At 39.3% G+C, this 12277-nt stretch overlaps 1 protein-coding gene and 1 long non-coding RNA gene across 2 annotated transcripts in view; one reads left to right on the top strand and one right to left on the bottom strand.

Annotated features, from left to right (window-relative positions):
- Positions 1–12277, top strand: part of LOC136008635 (uncharacterized) — a 41796-nt gene that overhangs the window by 593 nt on the left and 28926 nt on the right. The window lies entirely within an intron of this gene.
- On the bottom strand, positions 1102–9557 carry LOC136009355 (transthyretin). The gene is made up of 4 exons (XM_065669352.1): positions 9432–9557; positions 8508–8647; positions 3294–3429; positions 1102–1380 (listed from the first exon to the last, which is right to left on the bottom strand). Exons 1-4 carry the CDS (start codon positions 9498–9500, stop codon positions 1273–1275), a joined length of 453 nt encoding a protein of 150 aa, XP_065525424.1. The 5' UTR covers positions 9501–9557; the 3' UTR covers positions 1102–1272.

Below are 12277 nucleotides of genomic sequence, written 5' to 3'. Positions count from 1 at the left end.
TTCAAGCCCAGGAATAGCAGGACCTCATGAAATCTGCATGCTTTAAAATGGGTGCTGTTTTGAAACTGTTTGCACTGCTTACAAGAGTTGCACAACTGTGGTAATGTCCAAAAATCAGGGAACAAAGTAACCAAATAGTGAAATGTTAAAGGCAAGCTTTTGTAAGTTATGAATTCATTTGGTATGCAGTCATTCCAGAAGGCTGTATGTGTAGAGGTAAACTCCAGTGTCAGTGGCAGGTGAAGGCTGATAGTTTCTGAATGGCATGATTTCAGTAACTTTCTCTGTAGTTTCTGTTATCCTGTTAAAAAACCAACTCCTATGCTTTATGATACTTTCAATACAGTAGGCCATGAGTCTGTAGAAATCACTATGAAAGCCCTCAAAGTCTTCAGTCAGTTTATCAACAGCATTATTTGAATCACAGTCACTCTACAGCTTACCTTTTCCCGTTTCTAAAAATATAAAGAGAAATTTAAGATGTTGCTTTTATTTTAGGACTGTTTTAAAATGATAGATGGAGATTTGACATATTAGAGATTTAACCGAAATGCACCTGAAGAAGAGCCAGCTGGGTTAAAGATCAAAGTTTAAAAATGGTGCTAATTAAAATAGCTTCAGAACTTCCTACATTGATTAAGCAGCAAATTTTCCTCTTGAAAGGACAAAGTATTGAGGCTTACCTGAAGTTTTAAGTAAAGGTACATAGATTTTTAACTCCTTCAGCTCTCTGCATGTATATATTTCAACAGTCTTTCAGCATCGTTTATTCTGCTGCTAGGTATTCAGAATCTCTCTTATTTACCTTGTGACCTAGTTGATAGCCTGATCGTCTCTTCTGTGTGTAAACTAGGAGTAGCATGGATGACTCTCTTATTTTGAGTATGCATGTTTGGTCAAAATTTTTTAAGGTCATGCAATTTTCTATCTTTCTTATTTTGAGCCAGTGCATGTGGTGAGATTTTTTTTTTAAGGTAGCGGAGGAAGACAACAGAGCCAATTCAAGTGCCATGCCATGCATGTTTTCCAGATGTCCTTTGCACTTGAATGTAAATCATGACACCTTAGAACACAATAAAACTTCATTGATAGAATCAAAACTGTTTTAAAGTAATATTTTATTGACTTGTCTGAAGTTTGCCAGGTTACAAAATGGAAAAAAAAACCCTAATGTAGCAAAAAAGTTATGCATTAGCAGTAGGAAAAACCTTCCTCCTAAAAGCCTACTATAGTTCTAGAGGAGGAGGGAGTTTGTGTAATGACAGTACATGTTCATTCCTTGGGATCAGTGACAACAGCAGTGGTTGAATAAGAGAAAGGACTGAGGAGAGCGGCAATGGTATAGTGGCGGTGACCAGAATCATTAGCAGTGAACACCACCTGGAAAAGAGAAAACCTTTGATCACAATGAGCAATGTATGTTCAAAACTACCTTAGTAAGAATAAAGAAGCACACTCCGTTTCCTCTGCAAAATACTTTGCCTGTTCTGTCCAGTCAGTGATTTTGCCCTTCTGAAGTGTAATGCTCCCCCTTACTTTGTGATACTTGCTGAAGACTGATTGATGTCTGAGATCTGGAGTGAGGATTACAAAGAGCCTTGGCTGCAGTGAAGTTAAATGGAGAGACCTACACCCGAGTCAGCCAAAATAGTCAGTGGTGTGGAATGGGACGATGAGGGGGAGGTATCTCAAAGAACCAATAAGAAAGACAGAGATGAAATCCCATCTAGTGACCTTAAATGTGACCTCTCTGTGTGAGGTGTCCAAGCAAGGTGGGCTGTTGGAGGCCGAAGTTGCTTTCTGTACTTCAGTGCCTCAATCCTGTTTATAACACAGCTGGCGATGGGTCAGTTCTTGCATTAAGAACTGTGTGGCTAGACTTGCTAGAACAAGGAGAACACTTGTCCTAAGTAGTTCAGGTTTACTGCTCTCCAGATCAATCCCTGGAACTTGGGACACCTAGTTCCCAGGAAAGTGTCATCACCAGGCTTAAGCTCCCACTTTCTTTGTCTCTCTTCAATCTAATATTTGATCTGTTTTCTGAACCATGACATGCTTTCTACAAGAGTACTAGAGAGTTCTCTCCTACATCTCAGCCCTGTCAAAGTCTAAGCAGCTGGGACATGAGGACTGTAGGCTCCTGTTGCCTTGTACACAGACACAGTCAGTCATTGAACTCTGCCCACTTCCCAGGCTAATTTGTTGACCTGTAGGCTATTACATCAAAGGAAGTCTTCGCCAACAGCCTAGCTGGAGCAGTCTCAAGGAGGTGCTTTTAAGCACTTTTTGAGGTGAGCCTTTCTGTATGCCCCAGCAACTTTCAGACATCCCGATGGTTAGGGAATGTTTTTGAGGACTGTTTATTTGACCTTTAAATGGCCCAAGCTGCACCTCAGACTTTTATGGACATGGGCCTTAGTCATTTGTTTTAGTCTTCACAGACCTTCATAAACTTAGGGTTTAAAATGTTCTATAATACAAACTGTAGCCATTCCAGACTACTTAAATTTAATGTCAGATTAAGCCTGAAGAATTTAAACAAAATTTTTGGAAATGCTAAGTAAATGGAGTAGAATAAAGTACACAATAAATCAGTGTAGGGCTGAAAGCAAAGGGAGGCACAAGACATGATTATATTGCTGGCCTACTTATGACATCTGAGTGTTGATGAAACAGCAAGCTTTTCCACTCCCACTATGGTTATTTCTTCATACTTTTATGCCTTTTTTGGGGGGGGGGGTGTTTGGGTTTTTTTTTTTCTATTGCATATCTCAGCATTGAGCATCTTTTTCCTTTTTCCTTTTTTTAAAGGGACATGAGAAAGAATTGCCTTTTCCTGTAATTACAGGTCACACTAGAATTCAGAGATTGCCAGGGGCTGATATGGGCAAAATACATCTGCTTAAAGAATAGCTTATTTCCCATAAAACTAGTGTTTCCAAATCCCTGTATTCCTTCAGCAACAACAAAAGCAGTTTTTTATTTCTTTTTTTTTTTTTTTTGCTCCTTTGTTTTTAAACACTGTGTACTTTCAAATAATGTAGCTTTTTTTGAACAAAGGTCCCTACTAGTCTGAATGGGTGAATGGGCACAGCTCCATTTGGAAGAGCTGTGTCAGTATTTGCACAAAAGTTAGCTACTTCCTTTGGCTTAGCCAGCTGTATACTGCCTTTATCTGCCAATGTTATGTGGCAATGAACCATTTCACTGAATTATGACACAGGTCTGTAGTTCTTTCCAACTGATGCCACTACACAATATACAGGTTATTTGATGTATTTGAAGATACTTACATCAGCATATTCATGGAATGGAGAAAGACCAAGTCCCTTCCAGTAAGAGCTGGTGTCAAACTCAACCCTGTATACTGCCTCTACAAACTGTTCTTCTGTTGTGAGGTCATGGATCTCCCCATACTCTGTGGTTTTCCTGTAATGGTAAAATATCTACATAAATACTTTATACTGTCATTTAGATGCTAAACAGAAACAGCTGATGTGGAATACTAAACAGCAGAGGTGCTGCACAGCCAAATTCTACACTGAATGGTTTCTAATCATCTGAAAAAAATCCCTCCCATGTAGTGTATGTTTCTGTATTGCAGAGCCTGTCCCTGCCACTAACTTATCCATATACATCACAAATCAAAGCTGGCTGGCTTTTTTTGGTCATTTCTATTGCTACAGCAGATATTATAGTTAAGAACTCTCTTTTAATATCATGTTTAACTTGTACCAAGTGCCCTCTGGAACCAAATGTTAGCGGCCGAGGAAAAGGATTGGTATGATGAAAGGCAAGACGGCAAATCTCAAATTAGAATTAAAGAGAGAAGAGAGATTTTAGTGGAAAATTATTTTGTTCTCTAGTTATTACCACTGAGGCTATAGGTTTTACCTCTGGTACAGTTTTATGTGACCCTGAGCGGTAGTGTCTTGGAAAAGCAATTTAACATCAAGATTCTATTAATTTGAATTACAGTGCCTTGGTCAAAAAGCAGGGACCTTTTCACTGGGTGCCACGTAAATGAACAATAGGAATTCCCAGCTGAGAGAGAGTATGTACTCAGCTGTTAACAAAAATATGTGGATGGATGAATGAAGTCCAGAAGCAAGAAGGAAATATAGCTGGCATTGCACCTTATTTGTTTGAAAAGGACCAAGTTTTGCATGACAGCTGTTTAAATATTTACATACTTAGCTGCTAAACCCCATTTAACTTTTTTCCCTCCTTTTATTTCTGATTTTTTTTTAAACATTTTTTCCCCTGAAAATATTTGATATTTATAGCACTTCATAACCACATGATGTAGTTGAAGGAAAAATGAAGAGAGTCTTGACATGAAGAACTAGTGGAACTTTGCTGCCTTATGGCAAGAGTAGCTGTCCAGGCAGAAAACAGAAAAGCTTGAGGAGGAAGAGAGGAAGGGGAGACAGCAGTGGCACATTGCTTATCAGAGATACAATCAGTTGGGCTATTGCAGCTTTCCTTTTCCAGCTGTTGCCTCCTTCTTAATTTTATTTGTTACCTTTAGTTAACAGTGGCAGATGAAAAAGTCTGAATGACAGAGCTTTTGCTTAAATTAAGAACAAACTGGATAGGAATTGCCATGCTAATTTTCAGATTTTCTCATATTTCAAGTTTAGCAATTTGAAGACTGACAAAAGTTTCACTAGTCCAGTACAAGTGAAATCACCTGGATCCAGGGTAGACTGAACCTACAGAGAACCCAAGCCCTATTTGAAACATGGTTCACAGGCAATTTGTGAAGTGTACACATCTGTTTCCATTCAATTAGTATTTCCTGCTTAATTCATATTGCTTTAGTAAGAGGCAGTAGGTAGAAGGAGGAAGAACTCATTGACAAGACCTCACTTGGAGTATTGTGTGCAGTTCTGGTGTCCTCAACATAAAAAGGACATGGAACTGCTGGAACAAGTCCAGAGGAGGGCCACGAGGATGATCAGGGGACTGGAGCACCTCCCGTATGAAGACAGGCTGAGGAAGTTGGGGCTGTTCAGCCTGGAGAAGAGAAGGCTGTGCGGAGACCTCATAGCAGTCTTCCAGTATCTGAAGGGGGCCTAGAGGGATGCTGGGGAGGGACTCTTCATTAAGGACTGTAGTGATAGGACAAGGGGTAACAGGCTCAAACTTAAACAGGGGAAGTTTAGACTGGATATAAGGAAGAAGTTCTTTCCTGTTAGGGTGGTGAGGCACTGGAATTGGTTGTCCAGGGGAGTTGTGAATGCTCCATGTCTACCAGTGTTCAAGGCCAGGTTGAACAGAGCCTTGGGTGACGCGGTTTAGTGTGAGGCACCCCTGCCCATGGCAGGAGGGTTGGAACTTGATGATCTTGAGGTCATTTCCAACCCTAACTGTTCTACGATTCTATGACAGTACAAGATAACAATTCGTTTACATCTACTTAGAAGTTGAGTAGTTTAGACACAAACCCATTAAAAGGAAAAATAATGTCTAGCTCAAAATCTTTATTCATGTAAACACATAAGTTTTAGTTTGAGAAAAGCATGGATGCATCTTGAAGGGTGCTTTTCCTAATAAGTGCTGACCCAGAGCTGCAGATGTTAACTACACAGAACAGTTGGGAAACTGGAAACAACAGTTCACTTGAAGACTCTGGCCCACTACCAGGAGTTAATGGCACTTCATTTCAGTTATTAAGCAGTAGTCATTCAGTGCAAGTGGTATCACAAGCAAAGCCTTCAGCATTACTGCTGCATTGACAGCCAACAGGACAGTGTGCAATTCAGAGCCTGGATGGGACTAGCACAAGGCAGAGGATGCCCTGCATTCAGTCCTGATAGCAAAAGGCTGCAAGCGATCCCTTCTGAACAGCACTTGTATTACTGTCTGTGCTGAGGAATAAATATAGTATGGTTGTTTATTCTTAATAGGATGCGGACTGCCAGCATCTGCTGTAAGATGGACAGTTGAGTTAAAGCTGTGCTTTTCCAGCAGAAAATTTGCAAACCTCTGGTTAAGTTACTATGGTTCCAGCCTAGACTGCAATCCTGATGCACATTTTCACCATCTAGACCTTCATTATATCTTGTGACCAGGTTAAACCTACACTGCCTATGCAATAATGCCTTTAGGTACTCTTGGGCTACATACTGCACTGAGATAAACTCTGCACTAAGATGCAGAATGCTGAAGAGCTGTATCTCAGGAGCATGAATTATTATTTTGGATGAGGTTTTTTTTTTTTAAAGAAGGATGTTGGTGGAACCACTCAAATATGCTGCAGTCATTTTTTATGATTTACAGCCTAGTTGCATGAGAAATATGTTTGGTGAATGCAACTCTTGATCTATATGATAAGACCTAGATTTTCAAGAATATGTGAGGAGTGAGAGGGTCAAAGCTAGGGAGGAGCTAATATAGAACCCAAATCACGTTTCCCAGTCTCTGTGCCCTAAGGCCTTCCTCAGAGTACATCTCAGCTCAAGTTATCTCCTCTTGCATATTTTTGGTTAGACTAATTTTGAAATAGGCTTCTTAATAAAGTTAGCTGTTGCTATGCTAACTTCCTGTCTCTTAAATACCAGTACACCAAATTCACCAGTTGCTAGATGCATTTGCTTAATTTCCTAAAATGTGTTAGCAAAGTCAAAACAAACAAACAAAAAGGAAAAAAACTATTTTTTATAGATATTTTTACAAAATGTATTTTTTCCATATGTATGGGCTAGGTACTGTAACTTACAAATGTTATTAACCTGACCGGAGTAGTTATAGATTGTATTCTTTGATTGCATTCAGATTTTCATCTGCTTTAACAGAGATAAACTCTGTTTTACCCAAAAGAAAAAAAAAAGAAGAAAAATAATGTGAAAACTCAGTTTAGAAAAGCGTCCTCAGCTAAAGTCAAGGGTGTCACTGTAAGAAACCTTGGTTAAGATGCAAGTCAAGGGAAAGATCAAAATCTTCACCTGCAAGAAAAATGTGACTTAATGTTCCTCCACTGCCTTCCCCCAGCAACGTGGTTCTCACTTGCCTAGGGTTAGTCTCAGTTCATATTTCAGAAGAAGGGATTTGATTTTCTCAGGGGTGTGCTGACCTAAAATGTCAACAGCGGTTGGCTGAGAACTGCAGGATTTGTCTCCTTGGGCTTGTTGAGACCAGCATTGCCAATTGAACAAGAAAGCAATGTTATGCCCCCAAACTGAGGTCGTTTAACACCAATGTTAATTTATCTTGCATTTATCTTATTCCTCTGTAAACTGTATTTTGTATTATATATTCAAGAGCACTTGACAAAGCATTTGAAATAATCTGAGTTTCCTAATAATGGGAGAAATATTCATTAAGGACAAGACATCCTTGTCACTGCTTTCCTGGAAAGCAATGTATCTTTTTTAATGGTGTTTCTCTGTTCTTTATGGGATATAAATCCATTCTGAGAGCAATTTATTCCTGGTTTAACACACAGTATTTGGGAGTGGAGGTGTTTGTTTCTCCTTCAGTCTCCTGGCCTTGTTCCTTTTCAATGGGGAAAAGTAAGTTTGTTTTGAGTTTTAGAAAAAGAAACCCTTCTGGGGGAGAGAAAGGTACCTCTCTCCTTGTAGTCTTCTGTGGGGCTTTTTTCTGCAGCTTTTAGGTAAATTATGCTATAAAAATCCAAGGAAAAGACAGTTAGATGCTCTGGTGGCTCCTGTCCATGCTTGCACTTGTCGTTCTGTGCTTGAATATCCTGCTGTTGCTAAAGATTTATCTTGATTGATTTAAAAATCTGGTTATATGAGTTGTTACAATGAAACAAATGCCTGAATATCATCTCACCTATTTGAGGTCTAGTAAAATGTATTCCTCTGTTACCCATACTTTTCCCAAAGACTGAAGAGAATAGTATTATTGGCTTCCCCTCGGTGGTGCTTTGTAGGCAGTAAACTGTCATTCTAACAAAAGGCATGCAGATATATAGAAATAACCACAAACAAATGCTTCTGTGCTGTGTTATCACGGGACTCCTTAAAACTTCCTGGTCAAGGAGTTTCTTCCAACCAGCATGTTTGTTAAAAAGGAAAAGACAACTAATGTGCTTATTATTTGCATGTGTACAGTCAAATCTTACAGAGAGGATTTCATATGTGTTTACTGTTGCAAATAAAACTATACCCATCATGTGTAAAACAGAAGTTAGTCTGGATTACCTACAAAATTCTGGTAAATAGGCTTTTAAGTATTTTTTTTTCTTTTTATAGAAATGAAAGATAGTACTGGAGCTAGAATAATAATTATTAAACCTATTCCCTTATACAGGTAAGAGAAGCATCTCAATATATTTTTGCAATTAACATGTGTTTCAGTCATACATAAATTCCACTTGAATCTGATGGATTTTAGACTGGAATTCATGTCCTGTTAACAGTGATAGTGTGACGTGTGAGAAAGCATACAGCTTTTTTGATCAGAGCTCCATTCCCTTTATTTCTCAACTGTTTGCCTGAGGCACCTTGGAAATGGCTTCATAAGACCACATAACTTACCCCGTAGCAAAGTCCTGCCAGCTTCCATCTGCAGCCTTTTTAAAGACTTTAACAGCTACATTGGCTGCAGGACTTCCTCTGACTGCATCCAGCACTTTCACCATGAGAGGGCATTTGGAATCAACAGAGCCATGGGAGACCTTGGGAAAGCAGGAGAGGTTGAATAGGAGCTGTTCACCAGCCCTGCAAAAACCTTCTTTCAAAGAAGAGATGAATTCTTATTGCAGAGCTAATGTTGACTTAAAAGCATTTTTTTTGACAAATAGTATTCAATGCTAGCTCGCAGACATCTATTTCTTAAAGCAGATTATCTTAGAGTTTTATACTAAAGACTTTATTACACGCACAGACACACACAAACAGATTGCTTGATAAATATTTAGAGTTGCATATGGCCCTAGGAAAATGTTATAATGTGCACGTTTTTAATGAGATCACAAATAAGAAAATAGTAAATTATTATAAATGCAGGCAGAGTATGTTAGCCCAGGAAACCAACAATGAAATACCTATGACATCCCTAGAACTGAAAGAATATTTGTTTCTTGAGCTTCATTATACTATAAAGAATTAGTCTTACTTCAAAAGCATTTTTTTAGTGCTTTAGAAAAGCACTTGTTTGGTGAAGCGGTGAAGCTACCTCTTTATTGGAGATATGGGATGTGAGTCATGGACTGACAGAAACTGACAGAAATAAAAGGTCACACATTCTACATCCGTGACCCTTTCATAATATCCTGAAAAAGATGATAAATGGCAAAAAAGACTTTTTAAGAATCTTGAAGAAGCTGCTTAAAAAAATGGAGTAAAATAAGACTCCAGCAATGCCAAATGGTTAAAGAATTTCATGGATGAGGATAATGCTAGCCATATAGAAAATCTCAGTTGTCATTAATGATTGAGTTTGAATAAAAAGAGACTCACCAGTGGTGCAGCTTCAGAGAGAAATACCAGTCCAGCTAAGAAAATGCAGAGCACAGAGTGAAAGGCCATCCTGTTTGCTGTTAGTGAGCCCTGGTGCCAGCAGCTAGGAGCTGCAGGGATTTGGGATTTTATAGCAAATCCGACAACAAAACAGGCTGCTTATTGGGTGCCCATATGACTCCAAATTTGCTGATTCTGATTATTTGCTTAGTAAACAGTCCAATCCTAGAGTCAGTCCATGAATAGCACTGCCATTACAGTCAATGGAAAGACTGTAGGATCACTAGAGCAAAGAGAATAAGTAACGGACACAAACATGACCCTTGCCTGGGGAGATTAGACTCGTAGAAAACCCTCCAGAAAATAATGCAAATGACCTTTGTTTGCCCAGAAATCCAACCAGTTCTAGAAGATCTTCTTTACCTTGCCCTCAGGTTGTTCACGACCATGCTTCCTCTTGCACCTGCTCCATGTTTTTCTCAATGTATTCAGTGCTTTCTAAAGACCAGTTCCCACATATAGATAGATGCAGACTCAGTATAAGGGTGATGGAGTTTGTTCATTGTCTGGCTGAAGCAGTGCTGATGGTCCATCCTAGGAGACAGATTATGAAGTAGCTCCCTTGCTTATTTAAAAGGAGCAATGTTTCATTTTGAACCATAGTTTAGATAGGATCTAGCAATGTCTACCTTTCAACCCAAGGATTCCTAAGGATTCATCTTGCCTAACCTTTAGGTAGACATTGAGGTTTCCTCTTAGTCACTGGGAAGAGACCTGGAGAGATCTGTCCCCTTGGGAAAACAAAGGTCTCAGAAAAGTGAAATGAGTCCTGTCTCTTGCTCCATGTAACCCAGAGGAGCCAAAGCAACTAGGACAGACTGGTAGGTTATGTTAGCATATAGCTAATGTTCTTGTTGCCAAACTCTTGTTATGCTGGAAATGTTATTATTATGCTCTGAAACGTAACTTTAGGTAAGATATTTCTCAGGGATGAACTCAGCCCCAACCTAAGATGAGAGAAGATGTCAGCTGGGGGTGTAGGCATGATGTAGCTGGATTTCTCCAGCTGCATTACATAAAACTTGTTCATGCTGTACCCTGTGCTAGTTGAGAAACAAAGAAATAGTTCTGTTTGGCATTTCCTTCTCCCCATGTCCTAAACCACCCTGAGCCTACCCTTGTGTTCTCAAGAGCTGGCGCACTTATCTTTTACTGATTTCACAGTATTCTAACAAAAAGCAATTTTACCTCTTAACTTGAATAGGATTATGATAAAGGTCCTAGAGAGAAGTCAGTATTCTGACAGTATTCTCCAGTGGCTTTCATGCCTTCAGGTTGCTTTGTGCACTTGTTCTATTCAGGCAGAGTTGGGTTTTGAAAAAAAGCTATATTACAGTAATCTCCTGAACTGGGATCAAAGTGCACTTTGTACTTACAGCAAAGCAGGCTGATACGTAGGTAGCATTCTACACTCGCTTTGCATGCACATGAAAGTCAATTCAAGGTGCCCAGCAGTAACAACTCATACTGCAATCTAGTGCTTAGGAGTTGCATTCAGGTCTTGGAAATATAAATACTGCACTTAGATCTGTGCATTGACATTTTATTTCATGATTTTGCTCTCATTGTTTGTAAATATTTCTCTGAAACAGTAAAGCTTTGTATGGGAGGAAGAGAAATTATCTGTGTTCTTGTGCAAGTAGGCTGTCCTGTCATTTGCTATCAGCTGTTCTACAGGGAAAGAAAGGAGCTAATGATATCAGCACCTGCCTGCATGTGAAATTGCTCTCCCAAGACAGAATGACTTCAAAAAATAATTATTTTCCTACCTTTTCCTGCAAGGTAACAGTTTCTAAAAGCCCAGGTCTACAGGGATGGTACATTGCAGCTCTCTATATTGTCCATTTACTTTCCTCTTTTATAACATTTCTCTTTCGGCAGGTGGTTTTTAAAGTGAACAAGGAGCATGAGAAATTCTAACCCCAAACATGAATTTTTTTCTTATCCTTCATTTTCTGGTTTTGTTTTTTTTTTCAGCTCTCACCATCCCAGATATAGCCTAGATAGAGATCCTTCGACTATGAGCAGGGGCACCATTCCAAAGGGCAATTAGACTTTGTGTGTTTGTGAACCTCCATTCACACATTTTCCCAATAACTACATTATTTCTGTACATTCTAAGGATATAAATGGAGTCTGTGGAAGGTAAAATAAAAATCTTTGTTACTTCTCTGATCTGGAAGGTCATGGAGCATCTAGAATTCATACAGAACTGTATTAAAATCCCATGTGAACCTAAGTATAAATTATTACAGCCTAGTGACATCAATGCTCAGACTCAACTTATTAGCACAATATGCTAATACTTTCCATAAAATGTATGGAAGGGCTCAGGAACTTGGAACAGCTGACTGAGAAGAATGATTTTCCCTTGGCTGTGGGAGGGAAATGGAGAAAGGGATGTGTAACTGCTGAGCATCCAGCAAGTGTTATCCATTGTTATTAACCCTTTTCTGGGTAATGCAAATGTGAAACTCATATACTGAATAACTTATCCCAGATCAAAAATCTGGGAATGTCAAATGGCAAGGGGCTGAACACTGAGGAATAAGTGGAGCTGGGGAACTCTAGGCCCTCTGAAGTAGTAGGGAAGCTGCCATGAAGAGAAGGAAACAGGGCAGCTCTCAGAGACTGCTAGGAGGATACATGCCACAAGGAAAGTGGTGCAACACAGAGCAGCTAGCATGGAACAATAGCATAAAAGCCCTGCTGCAAGATAAGAGTAAACAGAGTCGCTAAAAACTTCTCAGAAAGAGATATTTAGGAATCATGGCATGGAAGGAACA

The sequence above is a fragment of the Lathamus discolor genome, chromosome 2 (genome assembly GCF_037157495.1).
Source record: "Lathamus discolor isolate bLatDis1 chromosome 2, bLatDis1.hap1, whole genome shotgun sequence".
Classification (NCBI taxonomy): domain Eukaryota; kingdom Metazoa; phylum Chordata; class Aves; order Psittaciformes; family Psittacidae; genus Lathamus; species Lathamus discolor.
Note: the sequence above shows the minus strand (reverse complement) of the source record. Positions and strands in the feature narration are given on the sequence as shown.